The 27,469-nt window shown below is 54.4% G+C and overlaps 3 protein-coding genes across 3 annotated transcripts; all 3 read right to left on the bottom strand.

Moving 5' to 3' along the window:
- Nucleotides 1-1,427: 1,427 nt before the first annotated feature.
- On the bottom strand, nucleotides 1,428-6,573 carry LOC101287354 (beta-lactoglobulin-like). The gene is made up of 7 exons (XM_004284992.2): nucleotides 6,464-6,573; nucleotides 5,633-5,772; nucleotides 4,795-4,868; nucleotides 3,085-3,195; nucleotides 2,269-2,373; nucleotides 2,000-2,041; nucleotides 1,428-1,567 (listed from the first exon to the last, which is right to left on the bottom strand). Exons 1-6 carry the CDS (start codon nucleotides 6,557-6,559, stop codon nucleotides 2,025-2,027), a joined length of 543 nt encoding a protein of 180 aa, XP_004285040.1. The 5' UTR covers nucleotides 6,560-6,573; the 3' UTR covers nucleotides 1,428-1,567; nucleotides 2,000-2,024.
- A 10,114-nt stretch (nucleotides 6,574-16,687) lies between these two features.
- On the bottom strand, nucleotides 16,688-20,745 carry LOC101280627 (beta-lactoglobulin-2-like). Its single transcript, XM_049711874.1, has 5 exons — nucleotides 20,633-20,745; nucleotides 19,876-19,949; nucleotides 18,421-18,534; nucleotides 17,461-17,586; nucleotides 16,688-16,800 (listed from the first exon to the last, which is right to left on the bottom strand). Exons 1-5 carry the CDS (start codon nucleotides 20,743-20,745, stop codon nucleotides 16,766-16,768), a joined length of 462 nt encoding a protein of 153 aa, XP_049567831.1. The 3' UTR covers nucleotides 16,688-16,765.
- Nucleotides 20,746-22,408: 1,663 nt separating this feature from the next.
- On the bottom strand, nucleotides 22,409-22,990 carry LOC117198459 (guanine nucleotide exchange factor subunit RIC1-like; the record flags this gene model as incomplete). The annotated part of the gene is made up of 1 exon (XM_033415145.2): nucleotides 22,409-22,990. A coding segment is annotated over exon 1 (582 nt), but the record flags the coding sequence as incomplete, so codon positions are not given.
- Between the last annotated feature and the right edge of the window lie 4,479 nt (nucleotides 22,991-27,469).

The raw sequence follows: 27,469 nt of genomic DNA, 5'->3' as shown, positions 1-27,469 counted from the left end.
AACGTTCAACAAACTAGGGATGGAAGGGAACGTTTTCAACCTGGTAAACCGAAAACATAGCGGCAACAACAAAAATAGGTAAAACGGACTTTATCAAAACTAAAAACTTACAAATTCAGGTGAATATTGGAGAGTATCAAGGGGAAATGTAAGCCGCCCCGCGGCACGTGGGATCCTCCGGGACCGGGGCACGAGCCCGCGTCCCCTGCATCGGCAGGCGGACTCCCAACCACTGCGCCACCAGGGAAGCCCTAAAATATTTATTTTAAAATCAATTAATGGTGCTTATATGGGTGTTCCTCTCTTAATCTGTTAACAAATTTATTATATATCGTCTAATGTGGAAACATGATTTTCTGCCTTAAATCACTAGGTACTGAATACATTGTTGGATTCGACCTGTTAATAAATTATTGGGATATTTGTATGTTTATTCCAAGTGATGGCTCTGCTTTTTTTTGTCTCCTGCATCATCCCATCCAGCTTTGTTAGAGGACAGTCCAGACTCCCCGTCTCTCTGTGCCCTGGAACAGACTGTATGAGCCAGGATCCATGACGGTGGTTTGCTGGTTCTCATCCATAGACTGAGAAGATCTGGCACTGGAACTGTTCTTTATTTTCTAGAGTTATTGTTCTTTCAGAGTTTTCTTTCTTAGCCAATATTGGTATTTAATAGTTTTCTAGAAATGTATCCACTTTACCTATATTTTCAAAACTTTAATATTATACATAAATTGTTATTATATGTAACTATACCTATAGCAATATGTGTGTATATTATGTTAGACGTAAACTGTTCTTATGATTTAAAAATCCCCGTTTCTGTTGCTGTATACCCCCTTTCCATTTGTGATGCTCAAAAGTGGTTGCAGAACAAGTGTCCTCCAAGGGTGACCTCTTTTGTCCAGCTCCTCTGTCCAGGGGAAATCTCTCTGTTGCATTTTAGCACAGAAAAGATCAGAGCATTTTTGGCATATGAAGTTTGATATCAGTAGTCTTACTAGTAGCAATTACCTTTATGTTCCTGAAAGCTGGTCATGAGGGTCATGGGGCTGCATTTGTAAAAGAGGGCAGAATTTGATCTGCAAGCAACTAAATTAAGCTTTTATATCAATGTTTATTAGACTACGGGACAGCAAGTTTGCGTTTCCTGTCCTTTGTGGAGTTTGGGTGTTGGCTGAAGATGCAAAGCTAACTGGCAGGTGCCTCTGCCGTGTCCCTACCTAGTTTCCAAAAGTTTAAAGGAGCCGTGATGACGTGTGCAGGGCCCCCAGGTGTCATGAGGCCTGTGATGCAGACACCTTAGATCCCGGCCCTGTGTCACCGCCTGAGCAGCCCGGGTCTCCAGCCCACGCGCATCGGCCAGGAAAGACTCAGACAGGAGTGCGCACTGGTTTATGGCTTTATTGCTGAAGGAGGAACGCCCCCGAGCAGGAGACCCCAGGCGGGGCCCGGAGGGGCCTGGGTCCCAAGAGGGGTGACCTTGGTCCTGGTGCCTCCTGACCCTGCTGGTGGGGGAGGTGGGGGTGACGTCATCTGTCCCCAGAGGGGCCAAGGCTCCCGGGCCCTGAAATGGACACGGGGCTCTCCTGTGATTCCTGGGGAACCTGCTGGACCCTCGCCAGCGCCCCCTCCCCGGGCTGGGCCTGGGGGTGCAGGAAGGCCCCTCCTCGGGAGAGGGACCCCCCGCCTCTCCCCTCAGGTGGAGTGTCTGTCACCGGTGCCCGCTTCCGGGGCCTCCACCTTGGCCCTCGGCCCTGCCCAGAGGGAGCAGGGGGAGGTCAGCAGGCGAGTGAGGCCAGGACACAGGAAACGACCTCCCCAAAGGCCACCCCTCGAGAGTGGGCACGCGGCCAGTGGCTCTGCAGTCGCCAGGAGAGACCCCAGCTTCCAGCCATTCCCGCAGGGGGACCCCAGGGCCTGATGGGGGAGCCCGGGCTCCACCAAGACCCCCACCCTTTGCACGTGCCCAGGATGTGGGGCAGGGGGGTTACGTTACCTCCAGGGCGCCGGCGGGAGCTCACCTAGACGCGGCACTGCTCTGTGGGGGAGGGAGAGCCGTGCAGGAGGGTCAGGACGGGACTGGGCGCCCCAGGGACAGAGGGGCCTGGCAGGGGGTGGGGAGGCAGGGGCCCACCTCGGGGCGCTGCACCTCCACCCCCTTCCTCCTGGGAGCCCTGGGGAGAATGGGGCTCACCACGGGAGGAAGTCTTCCCCGGGGCTGGTGGCTTTCTGCCCAGGGAGCCGGGGCGGGGCCTGGGAGCTCACCTTCCAGCTGGGTCGGGCTGAAGGAGAGCCGGATGTGCATGGGCAGGGGCTTGATGGCTTTGTTGAATTTCTCCATGACCCCGTCGTCCACTTGCAGGGTCCTGGCTGTGGGGGAGGGGTCAGTCCCTGGGGGCACCCCTGCCCCCCCCAGAGCTCTGGGACGCCGAGGGCCCTGCCCCACCCACCCTCCCAGGGTGGTCTGCAGGGCGCAGCGCCCCCGCCCTCCGGGGCCCCTGCCCTCCCCGCTCGGCCCATTCCCCTCGTCGTCCTCCCGGTGCACTGCAGTGGGGGTCTGCACGGCAGCCCCCTCCGGACGTCTGGGTCTCCTCCTGCCCTCCCCGCCCCACCCCGGGGCTGGCTGACTTATGACCAGGAGCCTGCACTGCCTGATGCCCATGGCCACTTCCCTGGGAACACACAGTGGCACATGTCTGTGACAATAAAGATGTCACCTGACATTTGTTTTCAGGACGTTATAGTTGAAAGATGTCTCTGTGACTGAATTCTTATTTGGTGAAGTAATTGAAACTCCTGGGTAACAAAGGCTGTTGGATTCATAGTGACCCGCCGGCTCCATTGCGATGGTCACACCAGTCACAGAGCTTGCAGTCCGCCTGCCCCTCAGCCCGCGGTCTGTCCCTCGTCCCCAACCACCCCCCGGCCCACAGGAGACCAGGCCACAGGATGCGACCCTCTCCCGATGACCCCTCACCCCTCCTCCTCTTCCTCAGGTGTCAGGCTCCCCCGTTCCCACGCGCTCTCTGCAGTGAGGACCACACCGCGGGTCTCCCCGGGAAGCAGGGCTTGGGCGCATACCCAGGTACTGGCAGGTCAGGCTGCGCTCGGGGTCAGCCGTGTTTTCCATGCAGAAGAGCAGGTAGTTTGTGTAGTCGGAGTCCAACACGAAGATCTTATTCTCATTCAGGACTGGAAGGGAGACCAAGACAGGGCAGAAGTAAGTTCCAGCGGGGGCAGTGCTGGCCAGCTCCTCTGGTCACCACCCGGCAAGGACTGGGCTGGGAGTGCCTCCTGCACTGCCCGCACGCCAACGTGCCGCAGCCCCTTCCCCAAAGCCGTCCCCAGGCCCATCAATTATGGCTGCGCCAGAGACGTTCCACCGCCTCCTGGACTCAGGAACACGCAGCGCTCAATCCAAGATGCCCCCCGGGAGCCAGAGTGGTCAAGAAATGGCACATATATACAGTGGAATATTACTCAGCCATAAAAAGGAACGAAACTGAGCTACTTGTAATGAGGTGGATGGACCTAGAGTCTGTCATACAGAGTGAAGTAAGTCAGAAAGAGAAAGACAAATACCGTCTGCTAACACATATATATGGAATTTAAGAAAAAAAAATGTCATGAAGAACCTAGGGGTAAGACAGGAATAAAGACACAGACCTACTAGAGAACGGACTTGAGGATATGGGGAGGGGGAAGGGTGAGCTGTGACAAAGCGAGAGAGAGGCATGGACACATATACACTACCAAACGTAAGGTGGATAGCTAGTGGGAAGCAGCCGCATAGCACAGGGAGATCAGCTCGGTGCTTTGTGACCGCCTGGAGGGGTGGGACAGGGAGGGTGGGAGGGAGGGAGACGCAAGAGGGAAGAGATATGGGAACATATGTATATGCATAACTGATTCACTTTGTTATAAAGCAGAAACTAACACACCATTGTAAAGCAATTATACTCCAATAAAGATGTAAAAAAAATGAAAGAAAGAAATAGGGTTGTCACGCCGACCTCAGGTGAGACTGGGCACCGCCGAGCGAGGGAGGAGGGGAACGTCCCAAGAACGGTTACATCGCGGGGCAGCCCTGAGCCGTGGGAACTGGGGCGGCAGGAGTGAGGGTTGCCCTGACAGAGGCCAGCGGGCGGCAGCGGCTGCACCGCAGGGTCAGGTAGCTTCAGGGGCAACGCCAGCATCCTGACCCAGTGCGGGCAGGTGGCTCTGGAGCCCCTGGGGCAGGCGCCCTGGCAGTGGTCAGTTCTTGTCTGGCACAGACAAGAGTGAGTGAGTGAGTGAGTCCCAAGGTGGCCCAGGCTCCCAGCAGGAGCGGCCCTGGTGGAAGCCCCCTGCCCCCCATGGCGCTTTCTCATCTTGGATTTAGTGAGGAATGAGTGAGCCAGTGGATGAGGGAAGGAACCGGTCTCGTGGAGATGGAGGAACCCATGTGGTGGGCTGGGGGCCGTGGGGCACCCTGACCGCTGACAGTGGCTCTCAGCTCTGCCTGGACGGGCACAGATGCTTCCTGAGCTCAGCCTGAGGGGCCCGAGCTCCCGCCCGGCAGAGAGAGCTTGGAGAGTCACCTTGGGGAGTGAGGCCAGCCTAGCAGGGGCCTGCCCACGGCCACTGGCCCCACAGCACCGGGCAAGGGGCAGGGAGGGCAGTGAAGCTGGTGTAATAACAGCATCACTCGTCACCCCAGCCCCTTAGCATCCTCGGGCCTGGTGCCAGCCCCCTGCACCTGCCCAGAGCCCCCCAGGGTGGTGGGGCTCCTACCACAGACCCGACACTTACAGTTGATCTTGAACACAGCAGGGATCTCGGTTTTTTCTGCGATGATTTTCTCCTTAACACACCCGTCCTTGTCCCTGAAAGGCAGGCGTTTCCTGAGCCACGTGCACAGGCCATGCACTGTTGATCAGGCCAAACTGTGGGCCAGGGTGGAAGCTGGCCCCGGGAGGGGCCTGAGCCGGGGGGGGCATTGGAGCCCAGCTGGTCACCCAGGCCTTGGCTGTGCTCACAGTAACCTCTAGGGCCACGAGTGACCAGGTTGGACAGGCCACAAGAGGTCAGACGGAGTGAGGGAGAAAAGGGCCGGGAGCGGCCAGGCCCCGCGGTCCGGGGCAATGACCTGCACCTGCAGACAATCCTGGGGTTCGGGTCCCCATCTCTGCACCCCACCCCCGCTCCGAGGGCAGATGGGGCTCTCCCCCCTCTGCTTTGTCTCTGTGACATCCCGTTCATCTGAGATATCGAAGTGTTCAGACTAGAAAAGATGCAAAACGTCTCCCCGTTGCTCAAGTACATTCGTAACCCTTAACCTAACACAGAATTAAAGTAACTGCCTGAATGCACATATCTTTCCTACGTGTTTCCACTTCAGTGGATTTTATCTCCCTTTCCAAGTCAACTAAAATGATGTTTTATGTTCATTTATTTTATTATGTTCTGAAGCATCAAATTAATAAAAGTTAAAAAAAAAAAAAGCCCTGGGTGGGGCTCCGAGGGCCCCATTGCCCGTCCCTGGGGCCCTGGTCCCGCCCAGAGTGCAGCCGGGTCCCACCAGGAGCCCTGACCGCCGCCCGCCCCCTGCTGGCCTGCAGCCTCGGCGGGGTGTGGGGACCACGCGCACCTTTTCTGCAGGAAGATCTCCAGGTCGCCCTGGGGCGTGGGCCTCAGCTCCTCCACGTTCACTCTCAGGGGGGCGCTCTCGGTGTCCAGCAAGGAGATGTCGCTGGCCGCCATGGCCACGGAGTGCCACGTCCCTGCCACCTGGGGAGTGGGCTTGATCAGCACTCCAGGGGGGCGGGAAGGGGACCCCGTCCCCACGGTGGGCTCTCTGTCCCACCCCGACCTGAGGCAGCCCTGAGACACCCCCTCCTCGGCACCCTGAGGAATGTTCTCCCTAAACTCACTCTGAGCCCCAAGAAGGACCCGGAGGAGCCCATCACACAAGTGGGAATGTTTGGACCTTGGGGAGACGTGGCTGGAGGTGGGGAAAGGTTGGGGGGCAGAGAGACCCTGTTAGGGGCTTAACTGTGTCCCTTTAACCCCCAGAGCCTCAGAACATAACTCTTTGGAGACAGGGTCTTTAAAGAGATGACAAAGGTAAGATGAGGCCATTAGGGTGGGCCCTGATCCAGTGGGACTGATGACCTCATAAGGAGAGGAAATTGGACACAGGGATGACCAGGTAAAGACACAGGGAGAAGACAGCCGTCTACACGACCAGGAGAGCGGCCTCAGGAGAAACCAGCCCTGCCAACACCCTGATCTCAGACTTCCAGCCTCCAGGATGCGAGACGATAACCGTGTTGTTTAAGCGGCCCTGTCGGGGTTATTTGTTAGGGTGGCCCTAGCAGGGTAATGCGCACCCCAGACATCACAGCCTCCTCTGTCTCCCCTTGGCCTCTGAGACCCCTGCCCGCCCTGCAGCTCACCACCCACCCAGCCCCCCTCGAACCCTTTGGATGTCCAGGTCCTCCATAGTCCGGATGACGCTGACAGCCTGGGTGCCACACGTGAGGGCCAGGCCCAGGGCGAGCAGGAGGCACATCATGGCTGCAGCCTTGGTGGCTCTTCTGGGCTCTGGAGGGAGACGAAGGCCGAGGCACTGGGCTCGGGGTCTTATATAGGAGGAGGGCCAGCCGGCCAGCCTGTGCTGGGCTCCCCGCCACGCAGTTCCCCGAATCCCCTGTGACTCACCCTCAGGCCCTCGGGTGGCTTCCTCAGCTGGGACAATAGGAGGCCTTCTTCCCTCCGAGGCCAAGCAGGAAGGTCCCCTGCGTCCCCGGGACTGGACGTCTCCTGCTTGGCCCCAGAGAGGAAGGGTCTGGAGTGTGAGTCCAGGCTGGCTGCCAGCGTCAGGAACACTTCCTGGGTCGGGCTCTTGGACAAGGACAGGTCAGAGCCAGCACTGAGGACAGCTGTGTCCTGGAGGGCGGGCCCGTGGGTTGGCCGGGGTCTGGAGAGGCCCATGCCAGGAAGGACCCAGGGACGTGAGCCAGGGGGTGGCCGTCTGCCCCGAACAAGGGGGTCCCGTCACCCGCACCCATCACCCCTCTCTTGTGGGCTGCCCTTCCTGGGGGCTCCACTAGCTCCCAGGGCCTCCCACCCGGTCCTGCTGAGCGAGGCCTCCCGAAAGGCTATGGTCCCGCTGGGTTCCTCCTGCTTCTGGTACACTCTCCTGTCTCGGGCATCGGCTCCTCCAAACCCCACGGACGTGGCCTTGGGCGAAGGGCTCTCTGCGGTCACCCCATCCCCTGCAGGCTGGGGTGAGGGTGACGTGGGGCTCAGGTGGGGCTCCAAGGATGGGCCTGGCCTGTAGTGAGAGCTCTGCAAGTGTCTGCTGCCCAGTTAGGGTAGCAATAAAGACAACAATGCTGACAGCAGCAGTCATCCGAACCCCCAGAGCCACCCAGCCGGGAAGGTGACCTGACCTTTGGGGGTCCGGCGGAGAAACACCGCGTGCTCCATGTCTGTGAGCGTGATAGAAAGGTCCACAGTATCTGAATCTTCGATCCACCGAATCTTACGTTTTAAATCTCCCAGGGCACTTCCCTCCATACCGCTCAAGTCGCCTTCAGCACCTTGGGAGGGACAGGGCCCTGGCGCTGGGCATGTACCTAAGTCTGGAGGGACATCGAGCAGGACACAGAAGCATCTGTCTCGCTGAGTCCACCTTGACAACAACACCCCCGGGGGCTGTGCAGGCCCTGTGTCCCGTGCCAGGGGGGCTGCAAAGGCCATCAACTGACATTCCAAGTGATTAAACTGCTCATCTCGGGGTGGCGGGGGCGTGGACTCTGGGGTGGGGGAAAGGGGCAAGGTGGGGATATCTCCCGATGGTGGGAGACTTGGAGGGTCGGCCCCTGTGCCCCCCCCCCCGATGTGTAGGGTCTTTCCAGGTGGCCACTGTCATTGTCAGCGTCTTGGGAGGCTAAGGGGTCTCCTAGACTAGCTCTGGTTTGCTATCTGGCCTCTGGTTTCTTTCCTGTAGAGACCACTGGTTACTGTACCAGGAAAGAGCCCGTGCACTGGAGAGACTGCAGGACCCCAGGCTGCCCTCAGACTCCCCTTTCCCAGGGTGGGGGCTGTGAAAGAAGGAGGAGGCTCGGGCAGCCCCAGTCATTGCGCTGATCTGTTTTATCTCCTTTAATTCTTGCGACAATCCTCCAAGCTCAGGGTCCCCAGTTTCCTTTGTTACGACGAGCCACAGGCAGTTATGGAGTTGAATTCTGTCGCCCCAGAACACATGTTCACCCAGAACCTCAGGATGGGGCCTTATTTGGAAACAGGGTCTTTACAGGTGTAAGTAGTTCAGATGAGGCGTGCTGGAAGGGGGGCTGGTCTACTGTCTGGTGTCCTTGTAAGAGAAAACGAGGACACGGAGGGGACACAGGGAGAAGGCATGTGAACGCGGAGGCAGCGTTTGGAGCGCGGCTTCTACGAGACCAGGACTGATGCAACACCAGCAGCTGGAGAAGCGGGGAAGGATCCTTCCTGGGAGTCTCTGCAGGGACCTCGGTCCTCCGACGCCCGAACTGTGGACTTCTGGCCTCAGACAGGACAGGGCACACTTCTGTAGTTAGAAGCCCCCCCGCTCAGTGGGTGGCCCCCTAGGACATCAGCACGGGCGGCTTGGACCCAGGGGTCAGATGCGAGAGGCCATCCCCTTCAACACAGCTCCGCTCTCAGAACTGGGTCACGCAGGGCAGAGGGAGGTCAGCCAGAGAGAAACAAGCACCGTGTTTCTCGGTGAGCTTGGGAAATCGGGATCCCACCAGCCGCGGGGCATCCGTGCTGCAGGTTCTCACGCGTTCCTGTGAATCGAGACCACAAAGCATGCCCTTCAGGGCACAACTATTCATAAATTCCAGGAAACTTCAGTTTCCATAGAATACCATCCAAAAAATAAAATTGGAAAAAAAAAAAAAAGAGAGAGAGAAAAGGAAAAAAAAGCACCCACTGGCCTTGGGCAGTTGGCATTGTCCATTGTGGGAGGGAGACTGAGATCTAAGGGCTCAGCTTCCCCCAGGTCATGCGTTGCCCCAGAAAGTGGGACCTGGGAGGAGACCTGGGCCCCCACCAGCTCTCAGTCACTCCCCCTCCCACCAAAACCCCTTGCTCTTTAGAACCATGTCAGGAAGTTGGGCCTGTAACTGCAGAAGCAGGAAATCACCTATCTCAGAATGAAATCGTGGGGCCGGGCAGGGTCAGTGGGCCTTCACACAGCTGAGGATGCCATGCTGCTCGGGGCCTCAACCTCAGCACCAGGAAGCCAGTCTGAGTTTCACTGCTCACGACCGTGGTGGCCGGCACCAGGTGCCCCCCACACATGTCCAATAAAATGGACAGCCTACAAGAAATGGACAAATTCCTTGAAATGTACAGTCTCCCAAGACTGAACCAGGAAGAAATAGAAAATAGGAACAGACCAATTACCAGTAATGAAATTAAATCAGTAATTTAAAAAACTCCCACAAACAGAAGTCCAGGACCAGATGGCTTCACAGGTGAATTCTACCAAACATTTAAAGAGTTAACACCTATCCCTCTCAAACTATTCCAAAAAATTGAAGAGGAGGAAACACTTCTGAACTCATTCCATGAGGCCAGCATCACCCTGATACCAAAACCAGGCAAAAACACTACAAAAAAAGAAAATTATAGGTCAATATCACTGATGGACATAGACATAAAAATCCTCAACAAAATATTAGCAAGGTGAATTCAACAGTACATTGAAAAGACCATACACCATGATCAAGTGGGATTTATCCCAGGGATGCAAATATATCTGCAGATCAATCAATGTGATATACCACATTAACAAACTGAAGAATAAAAACGATATGATCATCTCAATAGATGCAGAAAAAGCTTTCAACAAAACTCAACATACTTTTATGCTAAAAACTCTCATCAAAGTGTGTATAGAGGGAACAAACCTCAACATTATAAAGGCCACATAGGACAAGCCCACAGCCAACATCATTCTCAATGATGAAAAGCTGAAAGCATTTCCTCTATGATCAGAAACAAGACAAGGATGTCCACTGTCACCACTTTTATTCAACATAGTACTGGGGGTCCTAGCCACAGCCCTCAGACAAGAAAAAGAAATAAAAGAAATCCGAATTGGAAAGGAAGAAGTAAAACTGTCACTGTTTGCAGTTGACATGATACTATATAGAGAAAATCCTTAGGATGACACCAAAAAGCTAATAAATGAATTCAGTAAAGCGGCAGGATACAAAATTAATACACAGAAATCTGTTGCTTTTCCATACACTAACAATGAAAGAGGAATTACAGAAACAATCCCATTTACAATTGCATCAGAAAGAATAAAATGCCTAGGAATAAATCTAACCAAGGAGGTAAAAGACATGTACTCAGAAAACTCTAAGACACTGATGAAAGAAATTGAAGATGACACAGAGAGAAAGATATACCATGCTCATGGATTGGAAGAATTAATATTGTTAAAAAGACCATACAACCCAAGGCAAGTTACAGATTTAATGCAATCCCTATCAAAATACTAATGGCATTTTTCACAGAACTAGAACAAATAATTCTAACAATTGTATGGAGACACAAAAGACCCGAATAGCCAAACACAATCTTGAGAAAGAAGAACAGAACTGGAGGTATCATGCTCTATGACCTCAGACTATAGTACAAAGCTACGGTCATCAAAACAGTATGGTACTTGCACAAAAACAGACACAGGGGTAAATGGAACAGAACAGAGATCCCAGAAATAAACCCAACTAATATGGTCAATTAATCTACAACAAAAGAGGCAAGAATATATAATGGGGAAAAGACAGCCTCTTCAATAAATGGTGTTAGAAAAACTGGACCACTACATGCGAAAGAATCAAACTGGACCACTTTGTAACACTGTGTACAAAAATAAACTCAAAATGGATTAAAAACTTAAATGTAAAACCTGAAACTAAAACTCCTAGAAGAAAACATAGGCAGTACACTCCTCTTAAGGAAGAGGGAAATTTGAGACAGACTTGAAGGACTGATAAGAATTTAACAAGAGGGAACAAAATGAGCAAAGCTAGAGATGGAAAAATATAATCAATATTTAAGAAACATGACATTGGGCTTCCCTGGTGGCGCAGTGGTTGAGAGTCCGCCTGCTGATGCAGGGGACACAGGTTTGTGCCCCGGTCCAGGAAGATCCCACATGCCGCGGAGCGGCTGGGCCCGTGAGCCATGGCTGCTGAGCCTGCGCATCCAGAGCCTGTGCTCCGCAATGGGAGAGGCCACAACGGTGAGAGGCTCGCGTACCACAAAAAAAAAAAAAAAAAAAAAGAAATATGAAATTATCTTGTATAAGTTTTGTGTAGATTAGGAGTGAATAACTTAAAATTTTAGCGAGGTTTACATTTTTGGAAATCCCAAAAAGTCATATAAACGTTTTACTAGACAATTAGGAGCCATTGAAGATGTTTGAGAAGATTATTTTAGTAAAGATATTTAAGACACACTAGATGAAATACTACAAGCACAATCGGGAATTACGAGGTCACTGCTGTTGTTTCTCTGGGTCTGTTTCAAGCATTAGTGTGTATGAGGATAGTTTGGAGCTACAAGCCATTACCGGGCCCACCCCTGAGACTGAGATTCGGTTCATAAGTGGTGGGGCTCAAGGTCTTTATGCATGACAGGTCCCCAGGTGGTTCTGTGCATGTTAAAGTCTGAGCATCTAAGGGACAGGTGAGAGCCTGGCCTTGAGTGTGGCAGAAGAAATGGCTAAGAGGGCACAGATGAGACAGGTGTGGTACCCTGGCTGCGAAACCTGAGTACTTATAGATGTTCTGTTCTGAGGCTCGCTTAGTGGAAGCACACACACACACAAAAAAACGACTTTCCTGGGCGACTCTGCTACTTCTCAGAATGGCCTCTGGAAGCTCACCAAAACTTAAGTGGCTAGTGGCATACAGTTTGTGGTTGGATCTAACAAGTTGGGACTAGATTGAGAGACTTAGAGAGTCATCAGTTCTCTTAATCTCCTAACTTCTTAAAAGCGTGGAGGGGCTGCTGAGAGAAATAACAAAAAGAGGGGGATGAGATAGAGCTCACGACTCTGACCTAGATCAACTCTATCTCATCCCCCTCTTTTTGTTATTTCTCTCCACACCCCAGCAGGGTCCGTGTTTGTGGAATGAACAGGCACGTGAGTGAGTGAATAAAGAGGAAGCACGATGGAGTTTTGATGAAGGGTTGTTTACAGGACTGTAGTTCAAATAGCAACAGGAAAAGTACTATCAACAATGTCCTGCGGGGAAGGGTCAAAAACCCCCAATGTCCTAATGTAACCAAGCAGGACCCTATGGGGCCTTCCCGGAACAGACTCCCCCCACATCCCCCATGTCCTCCACTTGCCTCTTGTTTGTAGAAAACCTTTAGCCTCCTAGGCCTTCCCAGAGTTCCAAAGAGTACATTTAATCAGAGAAGTGAGAAACTACAGAAAGAAAGGAAGACAGTCAAACAAGTCAAAATTGTAATAGTTTAGCCATTGAACAAAGCCAAGGACCTTTAGTTCCTCCTCAAGGGCTGTAGATAATATTCTGAGCCATGTCCTTTGAGCTGTTTTGCAGGTACTGAAACCTCCACCAGGTGGAAGAAGTTAACTCTATGCTGCCCCAAAGCACATAGACCCCAGACCAGTCGGAACCAGAAGGTTGATGTCGTTGACTCCTGATGACCTCACCACCAACCAATCAGAAGAACGTCCACCAGCCGATCACACACCCCACAGCCCCCCTCCCTCACCCTGTCTTTAAAAATCTTTCCCTGAAAGACTTTGGGGAGCTCTGGCCTTTTAAGCACTGGCTACCTGGACTCCTTGCTTGGCGCCTGCAATAAACACCACCCCTTCCTTCATCACACACCAGTGTCAGGAGATAGGATTTACTGCACGGGGACACTAGGACCTGAGTTTGGTTTGCTCACACTAATAACAAAGATTTTTAAAGATTGCAAAATACTCTTTCAGGAAGTCTCTCTGACTTTCTACCGCAACTGGAAACAGAGGTGAGCCCAAGGCCACAACCTCTCAGTCTCCCTTGCGGGGTCTTTGCCTCCATCCCTAGAGACACTTCCCCTCGGGATTATGACTCAGCAGTGGCCAACAGCAGGAAGGGTATTTCAGGTGAGACAGTCCCGATGAAAGGTCTATTCAGAGTCTCTTTGGGGAAGCACACGTTTCTTATACCAGATTCTCCTCCTTCTCCTTGGAAAATTCAGCAAAGGGTAACATGAAGCTCAGAAGACAGGCTTGAGGAAAACATTGGTGCCACAGAGCAAGGAATGTGGTTGTGAACCAACTCTGCATGACCAGCATTTACAAATACCCCCCACGTCACAGAAAGCCTTGTGTGCTGCTAAGAAGATGGCCGGCTGAACAGTGTGTTAAATTCTGGAAAACAACTATTTTCTAAGCCATTTACCAGAGCAAAATTGTTTAAAATTAACACAGTTATTAAAATTATAATTATTTGAATAATTATGGAGCATTTTTATACCAGTGGGAATACCTTTAGTTTAATAGCTCCTGAGCCAATCCCTTCTGTGGAAACAACCAAAGGCTAGTACTAAAGAACACAGCACTACTTTAAATTGACATCCGTATGGCATTATTTCTAATATGGTTGACCTGAGCTCTATCACTTGGGAGATAAATACATCTCACATGAGTCTGAACAGTTGGTGTTTAAAAAAAAAAAAAAAAGACAGGAGAGGACAAGAAAGCTTAACCTATAACATAAGTGGAAAACGTACCCCGGAACATAGGGAGAAAACCAAATCCAGTGCTGGATAGCAATCCCTCGTGACTAATTGTTTTTTCCCCCGCAAGGTAAGGGTCATCTGACATTATAAAACATACTGATGCAATTTACAACCTCAATCGGTTAAAGAAAAACTATTTGGTCACCTCAATGCAGAAAACACGTTGGTTAGAGTTTAACAGCAATTCCTGGTTAAAACCAAGCCAAAACAAAACATTTTATCTAAATAGAAACAGAAGGGACTTTCTTTAACCTAATGAAGTATATACAACCAACATTGCCAGCAAAAATCATTCTTAAAAGTGCTACCATCTTTGTTCCTTTTTACAGAAATTTTTTTTCTCTGTTACTGGTTTTGATTAATTTGTTCTCTGTGCCCTGGAGTCATTTTCTTCCTGCTTTTTATGGTTGATATTAGTTGAGCTTCTTTAATCTGTATATTTATAGTTTTCACCTAATTTTTGAGAATTTGGGGCCACTGTTTCTCCAAATAATTTTTTTGTCCTCCTCGTCCCCTGTAATGTCTCTCTTTGTAGTGATTCTCTTTGCTCGGAACTATGCTTTATTGGTTATTAAAATAGCCACTCCTGCTTTCTTTTCATTAATGTTAGCATGATACACCGTTTTGCATCCTTTCACTCTCAACCTGCCTACGGTTTTGAATTGATGGTCTCCACTCCACTACCGAGCCCATCCAGAAATTAAACTTTTAATTTCTTTAATGGTAGGTTTCAGTTTTTAGTGAGATTTTCTGCGTTTTCACTTGTTTCAAGTGTGTTCGGAATCACTTGTTGAAGCATGTTTACAAAGGCTGCTTTCAAATCCCTACCAGATAATTTCGACAACTGATTCGTCTTGCTTTTGGTGTCATTGTGTTGTCTTTTCTCACCCAGGTTGTGATTTTCCTGGTGTTTGGTATGACAGGTGATTTTTGATTGTATCCTTGACATTGTACCTGTTATGATAGGAGACCCTGGGTGTTACTTGACGTTGTTTTCTTTAGTCATAGGAAGCAGTCTCCCTCCTACTATCCTGGCCTATTCTTGTGGACTGTGGTTCCAGTTTAATGTTCAAAGCCTTTGTGGCTCCATTTTGACCCCCACAAAGGGGTGTCTGGTGCTACCTGGGCCCCCACTGTCCCTGCTCGTGCTGCCTGAAGGGAGGAGGGTTTCTTGAGGCCTGGCCACCAGCGTTTCCCAGTGGGAAGGACCATCTCAGGCCTGCTCTCCTGGGGGAAAGGGAGTGCAACCCATGGCTGATCATTGCTGGAGGGGCTCCGGTTGGGCTCCCTTGCCGCAGGTGCTGGGCTCGCCTGGTGTCGTCAGAGGGACTCCTGTTTGATCCAGGCGGGGAATGCCCCAGCTTGGCTGCCTTCCTGGCTGGGTCAGGACACACCAGGCCGGGTCACCTTATTTGCTTGAGCCGGGGGGACGTGACACCTTGCGCTGTGCCCTCCCCCAACCCCAGGGCCCCAAACCAGTTGGCCTTCCTTTTGCCGCTTTTCAGATTTCTGCTTTTGCTGTCGTTTGTGTAATTTCCAGGCTGTATAATTGTGCTTAGCAGGGAGGAGCAGGGGGAGATGGGTTCACACCATCTTGTCCACATTGGAAGTCCAGCCGCCACGGTCTTTTGGGGAAGTTTTCTATTAAACTCTGCCACAGTTGGCTTTGCTCGCTTTGACTATGTTAGGGGGCTGTCACACCGTCTCGGGCTGGCGCTGACTTCCGAGGAGACTGAGGCCCTGGCGGGTGGTGGCGATGGTGGGGAAGGTCAGGTGGCAGGACTGGGGTGGCGGGGGAGCCACACTGGCACCCAGTGGTCGCTGTGCACTTCCTGCACGTGGACCCTGCTCTGGGTGCAGGAGAGCTGTCTTCTCCTTCCATCCTCACCCACGCCTCCCTGGGGTCACTCCTTCCGTACGCTCCACTTTACAGGTAGGGAACGGATGCAGAGAGGTGACAGCAGGGCGTCGTCAGGCTGGCTTGCAGCCTGTGCTCTTGACCAGCACATAGCCGGGATGACCGCTGCCCTCGGCAGTCACAGAAACGAGCTCACAGCCTTGTCACCACCCTGTGGCCAGGCCCTGCCCTGCCGTCCTGTTCATCCTTTTCGTCTGTGGAGCCAGACCTGGGAGCTTTCCCATCGGAGGGGTTCGGTGTCAGGTTAGAGCTGGAGCGTGGAGCCGATGGCCAGGGGCCCTGTTCAGCTTTGCCACTGAACTGGTGTAGGGACTGGGGGTTCCGTGGCTGTGCAGCCACGTCAGCACCGTGCAGGGCCTTAGGAAGCTGAAATGCCTGAATGTTGTTGCCCCCATTTCTCTCTTGGCAGGGGCGGGGCTCAGCCCTGCCGCGGGTCCCGTCAGGGGGTGACCCTGAGCTCTAACGGGGGGTGGGGGGGTGGCCTTGCTCTTTGATGCTGGTCCCTGTGGATCCGCCCACCCACAGAGCAGCCTGAGGCCCCCGCCCACCCTGGAGCTCTGACACACCCCCACCTCCAGGGAGGGCAGGAGGTGCCAAGACATTTCTTTTTCAAGAAATTTAAATGAAAATGTATGATTTTCAGGGTGAGCTGTCCCACCAGCAAACAGGGTTTCCGCAGCCCCACGACGACAGAGGTGGGATGAATAGTAAAGGGAAATTGTGTCCAACACCGCCTGACACAGACGAGGCGTCCCGCTGGGGCCCCGCTGGGCTCAGGGCTGGGTCTGGAGGAGGTACCAGCTTTCCCATCCCTGCGTCACTGCCTGAGCCGCCCGGGTCCCCAGCCCACGCGCATCGGCCAGGAAAGACTCAGACAGGAGTGCGCACGGGTTCATGCCTTTATTGCTGAAGGAGGAACGCCCCCGAGCAGGAGACCCCAGGCGGGGCCTGGAGGGGTCTGGGTCCCAAGAGGGGTGACCTTGGTCCTGGTGCCTCCTGACCCTGCTGGTGGGGGAGGTGGGGGTGACGTCATCTGTCCCCAGAGGGGCCAAGGCTCCCGGGCCCTGAAATGGACACGGGGCTCTCCTGTGATTCCTGGGGAACCTGCTGGACCCTCGCCAGCGCCCCCTCCCCGGGCTGGGCCTGGGGGTGCAGGACGGCCCCTCCTCGGGAGAGGGACCCCCCGCCTCTCCCCTCAGGTGGAGTGTCTGTCACCGGTGCCCGCTTCCGGGGCCTCCACCTTGGCCCTCGGCCCTGCCCAGAGGGAGCAGGGGGAGGTCAGCAGGCGAGTGAGGCCAGGACACAGGAAACGACCTCCCCAAAGGCCACCCCTCGAGAGTGGGCACGCGGCCAGCGGCTCTGCAGTCTCCAGGAGAGACCCCAGCTTCCAGCCATTCCCGCAGGGGGACCCCAAGGCCTGATGGGGGAGCCCGGGCCCCACCAAGACCCCCACCCTGTGCACGTGCCCAGGATGTGGGGCAGGGGGGTTACGTTACCTCCAGGGCGCCGGCGGGAGCTCACCTAGACGCGGCACTGCTCTGTGGGGGAGGGAGAGCCGTGCGGGAGGGTCAGGACGGGACTGGACGCCCCGGGGACAGAGGGGTCTGGCAGGGGGTGGGGAGGGGGCCCACCTCGGGGGCGCTGCACCTCCACCCCCTTCCTCCCGGCAGCCCTGGGGAGAATGGGGGTCCAGTAAGGGGGGAAGATGCTCCCCTGATTCTCACCCTGGGCAGGGCTAAGTTCACCCTTCCTCTGGCTCAGGTCCAGGTTGATCCGCATGTGCTCGGGCAGAGACTCCAGGACTCTTTCGAATTTCTCCAAGACCTCGTTGTCCACTTGCAGGGTCCTGGCTGTGGGGGAGGGGTCAGTCCCTGGGGGCATCCCCGCTCCCCCCGCCCCCCGAGAGCTCGGGGACCCTGAGGCCCCCCCCCCCACCCCCCGCCCAGGAGCGAGCGCAGGAAGGAGGCACTGATGCGCAGGGGTCTGTAGAGCTTGGTCTAGCCCTGCTTCCCAGGGTGGTCTGCAGGGCCCTGCCCCCTGCCCTCCAGGGCCCCGCCCCCTGCCCTCCCCCCCTCGGCCCATCCCCCTCCTCCTCCTCCCAAGGCAGCGCTGGGGGTCTGCACGGTCACAGAGGAGAGGCACCCGCCTCGCCCCTATCCTGGTCTCCCCCAGTCCCCCTGGGCTGACTGACTTGACCAGGAGCCTCCACTGCCCGCCATGGCCACCTTGGGAGCATCGCCCGTATATTTACTTTGGTCCGAAAATCTCCCTTTAAAGCTGGTTGCATAACTGAAAGTGCTCTGAAGTCGTTAAGAATCTCCTCCTATAAGACTGTTGATGAATATTAGCTACTTGTACCAGCTGGTCGGTGAGGTCCCTCCACGCAGGGAGAAACCCCCGAGCCTCCTGCGTCAGTCCCGCTGGCCTGGCCCGGACCTTGTCCCAAGCATCTCCTGCCCTGCACGTCACCCCACATCTGGTGGGCAGTGTCGGGCGCTACAGCTGGGACCTTTGCTAGCATGACCTGTAGGGGCCAGCGAGGCAGCCCCTCTCCCCCTCCTCCCGCCAGGGGCCAGGAAGGTGCGGGGGAGTCTTGAGCGTCCCTTATTCACAGCTTGACCAAAGGCCACGTCTCTGACGAGGAGTGGCCCCTCCGGACACGCCCCACAGGGTCAGCCACATACACAGGCACTGGCACATCGCGCCGTGCTCATCGGTGGGCGTGGGGGCCTCCATGCAGAAGATCATGTAGGTGGTGTAGTCTGTGTCCAGCACGGAAATCTTTCTTTCCCCGTGATCTGGAAAAGGGGCCGAAATGGAGCCTGAAATCTTGTCTGAGTCCCTCCACCATGTCCGTCGGGGCACCCGGATCATCGCCTGGGAGCGCTCTTTCCCACGGCAGCCACTGGGCTCGGAATATCTGCTCCCGGACACCGAGGGGACGCCCTCCCTACTGGGTGCCAGAAGCCCACCACCGGCAGCACAAGTTTTATGGACCCCCAGTGGGGACTCTCCGAGCCGCACCGTCTGGGCAAGACCAGCCCGTCCGCACTCAGGCCGAGACTGGAAACAGCTCCTAAATGTTGGTGCTACAGTGAAGCCGCTCTCCATGCCTGCTGCCCGCTTGGCCAGACTCTGCTCCCCTATGTCCTGGACGTGGCATTAATTCAGTCACTTATTCATCCACACCCCCAGGCACTAAATCCCAGGTAGCCCCCCTCGATAGGGCGGGCTCCCAGGTCTGTGAGCGATCAGAAAGATGCCAGGATTGGAGCCCCACTGGAGTCTGGGGTTATACGCAGACACCAAAGAGTGGAAGAAAGAAGGGACGATATTTCAAGAGGAAGGGCAGCGACGCCTCTGTCCTTCGGGGGGAGAACGTGGAGACCCCGCACCCTCGGGGCCCTTGTCCTGGCTGGATTTACATGATGGTGATGGAGGGAAGGCTCTTTGGAGAGTCCTGCCGATTTCCCAGGTAGACCTGAGGCCCTGCAGGTGAGGAATGAGAACCTCGGGCGTGGGGCTAGGTGGCTCCCCGCCCCCGTCTGCTGCTGGGCCCAGACGTGGCAGGATGAGACTGTCCCCACCCCACCCACTGCCTGTCAGAAAGAAGACGTGACAAAAAACAGATTGTGGATTAGAGACGGGGCTGGTGGGCCCTGGGGGTGGGGCGGATCTGGGGGCCCAGGGATGTGTCCCAGGGAGGCTGCCAGGGCTGGGGTGAGGGAGGTGAGGCCTGGAATATTCCAGAAGCAGGTTTCAGGCTGGAGAGGCAAATGCACAGTGTGCCTGCCCAAAGGTCTGGTTTGTTTGGATATTTTTAAGGAGCCCCCGAGAAACGTGTCCCCCCCCAACCCACCCCCGGGTGCACAGGACACATACCCGCTTCCTTCCATCTACACCAAGCAGGGGGTGCAGAAGGGGCAGGAAAGCATGGGGATCCCAGGCCTTGTCCCCCTGAGAGTACCTTCCACAGGGTGGGAGAAGCAGGGCCTGGTGCACAGGACTAGGCCACACACTCAAGCCCGACTCCTGCTGCCCAGATGGCGGGATGGCGAGCGTCTCAGAGCGTCAGGTGACGCCCCGCATGTGCTGGGGTTACCCCAAGGGAGCATGGGGCCCGGGCTGGGGGCACTCACCGTCGACCTTGAATACAGCAGGGTCCTCGGTCTTCTGAGCCAGGATGGTCTTCTCAACACACTTTTGGTTTTCCCTGAAAAGCCAGATGGTGGTGGGGGTCATTCACAAACCCTGCAGAGGGACAGGAGCTGCGCTCCGGGAAGTGTCCTCAGGGCAGGAGGACACCTGGGCCGTCCAAAGCACCGTCACCAGGTGTTGGCCTGAGTGGGAGCGGCCCTCCTTGGACCCAAGCGGGTGACTCAGGAAGTTGACAATGGGGCAGACAGAGTCAGCCAGGAACCCCACAGGAGAGCTGGCTGGTGGCTGAAGGCATGTGGCAGCTCAGAACTGACCCTGTCTGCATGGGGCTTTGGACACAGTGTTTCCAAGAATACTGGTCTCGTCATGACCCAGAGTTCCCCGACGCCCCGGCTCCCCCACTCTGGGGGCAGGTGGGGCTCATGGTGGAAACTGCCCAGGCCCTGAGGACCCAAGCCTGCAGCTGCCCAGTGGTCTCCACACAGGCCTCTCCCCACACTGACCCCGGGGCCGCTCTGTGTAGCCGCCTCTTGCCCCACAGCCCCTGGGCAGGGCTCCAAGGGGACCGAGAACCTCCAAGCCCTGTTTCCCCGTCCCTGGGGCCCCGGCCCCACCCACAGTGCAGCTGGGGCCCACCTGGAGCCCTGCCCGCAGCCCACCAGTCCTGGAGCTGCCCCCGCTGGCCCGCAGCCCCGGGGAAGGGGTGGTGCCGTGTCACAGGGGGCGGGGCTCACCCACCATTTCTGCAGGATGATCTCCAGGTCGCCCTGGGGGGTGGGCCTCAGCTCCTCCACGTTCACTCTCAGGGGGGCGCTCTCGGCGTCCAGGAGGGAGATGTCGCTGGCCGCCATGGCCACGGAGTGCCACGTCCCTGCCACCTGGGGAGGGACCTTGAGCTGCACTCCGGGAAGGGGACCCTAGCCCCACAGTGGGCTCTCAGTCCCGCCTCAACTGGGCCACGCCGAGTCTCCTATGTGCCCGGGTTTCTCAGGAAGCGTGATGCGCTAGGGTTCCAGGTGCACCCGGGGATCACCAGCTCTGTGATGACACCTGAGTGGGGAGTTCTTGCATATTTGGAACAACCCCCGTCTCTACCGAACCCCCAGCGCAGTCCTAAGTCAGCCCCCATCCAGGTGTGGCAACTTCGAGGACGACTCCACCCCGGGAGGGAGAGGGAAACAGGAGCGTCTGGGAACCAAGTGGCTGGAGAGAGACAAGTCCCTCCAACATCTGGGGGATGAAGTGGTCCCCCAATGCTATGGCCTCATTTTGACCCGTGTTAGACTTCTGCGGTCCAGGCTTTCCTGCGCCCTCTCAGCCCCTGACCCCAGCCCCCGGGGCCCACCCCCATACCTCTCTTATGTCCAGACCCTCCACTTTACTGGGAATGTGGGCAGCCTGGGCGCCACACACGAGGGCCAAGCCCAGGGCGAGCAGGAGACTCTTCATGGCTGCAGCCGTGGTTGCACTTCTGAGCTCTGGAGAGAAGGGAATTCCGAGGCAGAGGGCTTGGGGCTTTATATAGGAGGAGGCCATGCGGTTCCCCGAATGCCCTGTGACTCATCCTTGGGGCCACGAAGACACTGTCTTCCAGGACAGCCTGAGGCCCGCTTTCTGTGACAGTATCACTGACTTCCATCCGAGGCCAAGCAGGAAGGTGCCCTGTGTCCCTGGGCCTGGACGGTTCCTGCTTGGCCCCAGGCAGGAAGGGTCTAGGGTGTGGGTCCAGGCTGGCCGCCAGTGTCAGGAACACTTCCTGGGTTGGGCTCTTGGACAAAGACAGGTCAGAGCCAGCACTGAGGACAGCTGTGTCCTGGAGGGCGGGCCCGTGGGTCGGCCGGGGTCTGGAGACCCCCATGACAGCCATGACCCAGGGACATGCGCCAGGGGGTGACCCTCTGCCCCACACCGGGGGCTCATATCACCACACTCCTGATGGGTCCCCTGCACAAGCTGTCCCCGTGTGTGTGCACCCAATTCACACAACCACCTGAGTGTGCACGCCCTGGGCTGCCGTGTGCTCCATGAGGGGGCGGCACGAGGACCCCCACCACCATCTTGCTCCCATGTTGTCATCTGTGGGAAGGGCCGGGGTGCCCACATGGCTCTGGTACAACCCCCATGGCCCTTGTTCCCCTTCCCAGTGCCACCCCCTCAGGCCAGCTCTAGGTGTCCCAAGCGTGAGCAGCTGCCTCCTTCACCCCCGAGCCTGTCCAGGATCCAGCCCTGCTTCCATCTCTTCTGCTATGATTGGGACCTTAGGAGTCTGGAGCCCCATCTTTGGGCAAGGCCTGCTTCAGGATTGCTGGAGGAGGATGTACACTGCCCCCAAGGTGAGACTCAACCCCGAGAGGCAAGAAGCAGAGACTGAGGCAAGTGAGGTGGCCAAAGGCTTGTGTGAGCGGGGAGGGGCAGCCCTGGGAGGTTCCTATTGGTGGATTAAAACAATGCACAGTCTGGATGGATGAAGGGATCGATGGGTGGGTGGATAGGTGGATGGATAGATGGGTGGATGGATGGATGGGTGGATGGACGGATGGATGGATGGATGGGTGGGTGGATGGATGGATGGATGGGTGGATGGACGGATGGATGGATGGGTGGATGGATGGATGGATGGATGGATGGATGGGTGGATGGATGGATGGGTGGATGGATGGGTGGGTGGATGGATGGATGGATGGGTGGATGGATGGGTGGATGGGTGGGTGGAGGATGGATGGATGGGTGGATGGATGGATGGGTGGGTGGATGGATGGGTGGATGGATGGATGGGTGGATGGATGGGTGGGTGGATGGATGGATGGATGGGTGGATGGGTGGGTGGATGGATGGGTGGATGGATGAGTGGATGGGTGGGTGGATGGATGGGTGGATGGATGGGTGGATGGGTGGGTGGATGGATGGGTGGATGGGTGGGTGGATGGATGGATGGATGGATGGGTGGGTGGGTGGATGGATGGATGGGTGGATGGGTGGGTGGATGGATGGGTGGATGGATGAGTGGATGGGTGGGTGGATGGATGGGTGGATGGATGGATGGATGGGTGGGTGGATGGGTGGTAGATGGATGGATTGGTAGGTGGATGGATGCATGGCTGCGTGGGGGGTTACATGGATGAATGGCTTCCTTAACTCATATTGGATGGGCCATTTAGCTTCTCATTCTCATGATCCCTGTGATTTTCCAAGGTGCTTTCATGTACATTGTCACTTTTGCCTTTCACAGAAGTGACAGGAATGAGATACATAGTACCAAGTACATGACCTAAATACACCCGTTGTTAGTGGCCAAGGTTGGCCTTGAGCCAGGTCAGCCAGAAGCTGGCTCTGGAACAGGACGTCACTTCCTCCTCCCAGGGCCTTCCTAGTCCTCGCGTGGGGCCATCCACCTGAGCCCAGGCTGAGCCCTGTGCCTGCCAGGCTCTGCAGACCCCTCAGGCAGTTCCTCACAATGGGTCCTTGTGTCTCACTGGCTCGGTTTTTAGCTCCATCTGGGACTTGCCAACAACCCCAAGTGAAGGCAGAGAGGCAGCTAAGTTTCATAATCAACCGAGTAAGGCAGGAAAAGGTGAGCCCTAGTGCTCCGGGCTGCAGGTGGTAATTACGGCTTTGAGGTGGTGCTGATATATATTTACCCACAGAGTCAAAGTGGGACTCAGAGTCCTGAACACACGTCCATGTTGTCCCCCCAGCTTCCCTCCCCCACCAGATGGACTCGACACACAGAGGACGATCCAGGCAAAGGGACACTTTCTGAGGCTGCAGCTCATGTTTTAGGGTGATGAAAATCAGAAGCTCCCCCCTTTATGAGCTAGACTATTCCATGGTTCCTGTTTACTGCAAGAAGGTGAGGAGTTGCAGTGCAACGCTTGAGTTAAAAGAGAAAATTGAAGAATAGTAGGACATCAAAAGGAAAACATAGCATATCAGAATCTGGGGGAACCAGACAACGCAGGAGAACCCGCTGTCCTAAAAATAATTTCAATAAACAAAAAGAACGACAAGGGATTAATTAGCCCTAGCACAGGAAAATGAGGGGGCAAACACAAACTAAACATGAGAGAATAAGGAAGAAGTTGCAAATATAAAAGCAGAAATGACTGAATTAGAAAATAGAAGAATGATATACTTGATGAAGTGGTAATTCTTCAAAGCTATCAATAAAATAGATATACCATTAGGTAACCTAATTAAAAAAGGAAAAATACACAAAATAATAAATGCTATTGTGAAAATAACCACAAAAGGAGAAGAAATTAGAAAGAAAAAGGTTTACTTAACCCCATGGGGAAAAAATGAAAATTTCCATGAAAAGGTAATTTTCTAGGAAAACGTAAGTTACTCAACTGGACAGTGAAAGAGTTATGTTAATGGACTAATTTCGTAGAAAAACTAGAAAAAATAAATTATTAAAGAGTTATTTTCTCCCCCAAAAAACACCACTTCCAGGCAGTTTTACAGTGAAAATCTAGCACAACTTTAAGGAACAGTTAGTTTGAAAGCTAGAAAATTGAGGAAACTGCCCATCATTTTTATGAAGTTAGGACTTTATTTTCAAACCCTGACAATTAAGTTATAGACCAATCTCATTTTTTAGTATCAATGTAAAAATACTAACTAAAATATTATCAAACAGAACCCAACAACACTTTTTGTTTGTTTGTTTGTTTTGTTTTGCGGTACGCGGGCCTCTCACCGTTGCGGCCTCTCCCGCTGCGGAGCACAGGCTCCGGACGCGCAGGCTCAGCGGCCATGGCTCACGGGCCCAGCCGCTCCGCGGCATGTGGGACCTTCCCCGACCGGGGAACGAATCAGTGTCCCCTGCATCAGCAGGCAGACTCTCAACCACAGCCCCACCAGGGAAGCCCCAACAACACTTTTAAAGGGTGATACCCAGATGTTGATTCTAGGATTGTAAGAAGTTTTCATATTTGTAAATCTATTGATAAAAGTAATCATAGATTATGAGGAAAATTGTAAGATGGTTTCTATTGAGACTATCACGACTGATCAGTTTCAAAATTATTTTTAACAATAAATTTAATAATTATTACAAAAACTCATTATGAAAAAAAATTTACACTCCTGAGGACTCAACAAAAGACATAAACAAAGGAAAGATCTAATTATGGATAGAGCATTCCAGAAAGATGTCAATTCTCCCTAAGTCAAGCTATAAATGCAATTCCATTAAAATATCAACCATATTTCTTACCGGACCCTTTGATTCTAAAATTGACCATATAAATAAGAATAACGCGTAGGGACTTCCCTGGTGGCGCAGTGCTTAAGAATCCATCTGCCAACGCAGCGGACACAGGTTTGAGCCCTGATCTGGGAAGATCCCACATACCACAGAGCGCAGAGCCCGTGCGCCACAACTACTGAGCCTGAGCTTTAGAGCCCGTGAGCCACAACTACTGAGCCTGCATGCCACAACTGCTGAAGCCCATGCGCCTAGAGCCCGTGCACCACAATGAAGAGCAGCCCCCGCTCGCCGCAACTAGAGAAAGCCCGCGTGCAGCCACGAAGACCCAATGCAGCCAAAAATAAATAAATAAATTTTTAAAAACAAGAAAAGAAAAATTGTGCAAGAATTCCTGTGGGTAAACTCCTGGGATTAGCTCTGCAGGTAAAGGGTTGCACCCGTGGAGCTCTGGGGTCCTGCGCACTGTTCTCCCAGACAGGAGTGTCCTTCCACGCTTCCCTCTAGGGGACCTGCTGGGCCTCTGCTTCCTCACACTGTCCCCAGGGCTGGTCGCCACCAGACTAGAAACCTGTCGGCGTGGTGTTGACAGCGCCGTCTCCACGGCGTCTACATCTGCGTGTCATCAGGAGGTCAAGCGTCTCTGACCTGTACCGACCACGTGTGCGGCCTCTTGTTGGAGCTGCACGTGTGTGTTCTCTGTCCCTTTTTAAAACATTGACTTTCAAGATCTGGGGGACCACAGGGGTGTCAAACCTCTCTCTGGCCCTGGGGTGTGAGGAGGGCTGCTCCAGTTTGTGGTTTGTCTCCCCAGCTTTCTACATGTTTCTTGTTTCTGTTTGGCCGTGGGAAGAGCCAGGCGTTTCCCTTCTGTCTTCTGGCTCTGGGGCCATACTCAGAACAGGGGTCTCTACCCTGAGACTGCACACATATTTACAAAAAAGACTTCAATTTGTACATCCCATCTTTAATCCATCTGGCATTTCCCTTTCATATAACAAAAATGCTATTTCAAATAAAAACAAAAATTAACCAGTCCCCACTTAAAATATGTAGCCTACATAAAAAGATGCCTATAGCATGATTCCATTTACAGGAAACATCCAGACAGGTAAAGACACAGAGATAGAAAGCAGATTAGGGGCTGCGGGCTGGGAGAGGGAGGAATGGGGAGTGAGCGCTTTGGGTTTTTTTCTTTTTCTTTCTTTTCTTTTCTTTTTTTTTTTTAGGTAAGAAGTAGCTGTCTTTAGGGAGATACACACTCCATAGACAGAGTGTGGGCCATCTCAGAAAGCGAGAGGCCCTGGGAGATACACATTCTGTAGACAGAATGAGGTCCTTCTCAAAAGGTGAGAGCGGCCAGGGAGTGAGCGCTTTGGGTCAGCTTTTCCTTCTGCGAGTGAAACAGTCTGGCCCGAGACTGTGGGGAAGGATGCACGTGACTGTGAATGTACTCGATGCTCGTGAAGTGCACGATTTAAAATGTAAAAAATTAAATGCCATTATGTTGAGGCCTAAAAGAAAAGGCATCACAAATAATGTAAAATGAAAAAGTAAAAATTAAAAAAGCAAAAACAGAACAGAAATAACAGGGGAGGGGAAGGAAAGTTCTGGGCCCGGGGGAGCAGGTAGAAGGTGTGGGTCAGAGCCGGCATTGAGGGCGGAGCCAGAGCCGGTTCTCCCTGCAGGGCTGGCGGGTCCAGGGCTGGCTCTGGGTCTCCACAAGAGCAGGTGCAGGTGACCTTCCCAGGCCGTCTGGGGTCCTCGTTCGGGAGACCCTTTCATGTCGGCGCTCACTCCAACCTGTGCTGCCCTCGTGGGCCGCGAGGATGCCCCTCACTCAGGGAAACAGAGGGGTGTCCCCGTCGAAAAACTCCTCACTGATCTCCCGAGTGGAGCCCTGAAAAGACAGTGACCGGCAGTGGCCCTGAGGACCCAACAGTCCTGCCCGCCTGATGTAGATGCTTCTTCTGCCCACTGGACCCTCTGCTCCCAGATCAGGCACCGACCTGTGTCTGCACAGACCTCTACCCGGGACGAAGTGAGACCCACCTCCAGGACTGGGGATAGACCTCGGGCAGAAGGGCGCCGCCCCAGCTCCGCACATCCCACCCCGTCACCTTGACCTGGGGGGTCAACACGACAGGCCCACCAGACTTCTGGCCCCTCATCGGGGCAGGCCAACTAGACACGAACCCTCCCTTCCATGCACACGGGGAGGGGACACAGAGCTCCCCAGGTGGGACCCCAGAGGCAGCCTGGTTGGGACCGGGCTGCCCTGGGCCTACCTGTGTCACCTAAGGGTGCCTCCAGGCAAATGGCCAGACGCGTCTGTGACCACGGCCTCAGGACATCAGGACGCAGCA

This window comes from Orcinus orca, chromosome 6 (assembly GCF_937001465.1).
Source record: "Orcinus orca chromosome 6, mOrcOrc1.1, whole genome shotgun sequence".
Taxonomy (NCBI): domain Eukaryota; kingdom Metazoa; phylum Chordata; class Mammalia; order Artiodactyla; family Delphinidae; genus Orcinus; species Orcinus orca.
Note: the sequence above shows the minus strand (reverse complement) of the source record. Positions and strands in the feature narration are given on the sequence as shown.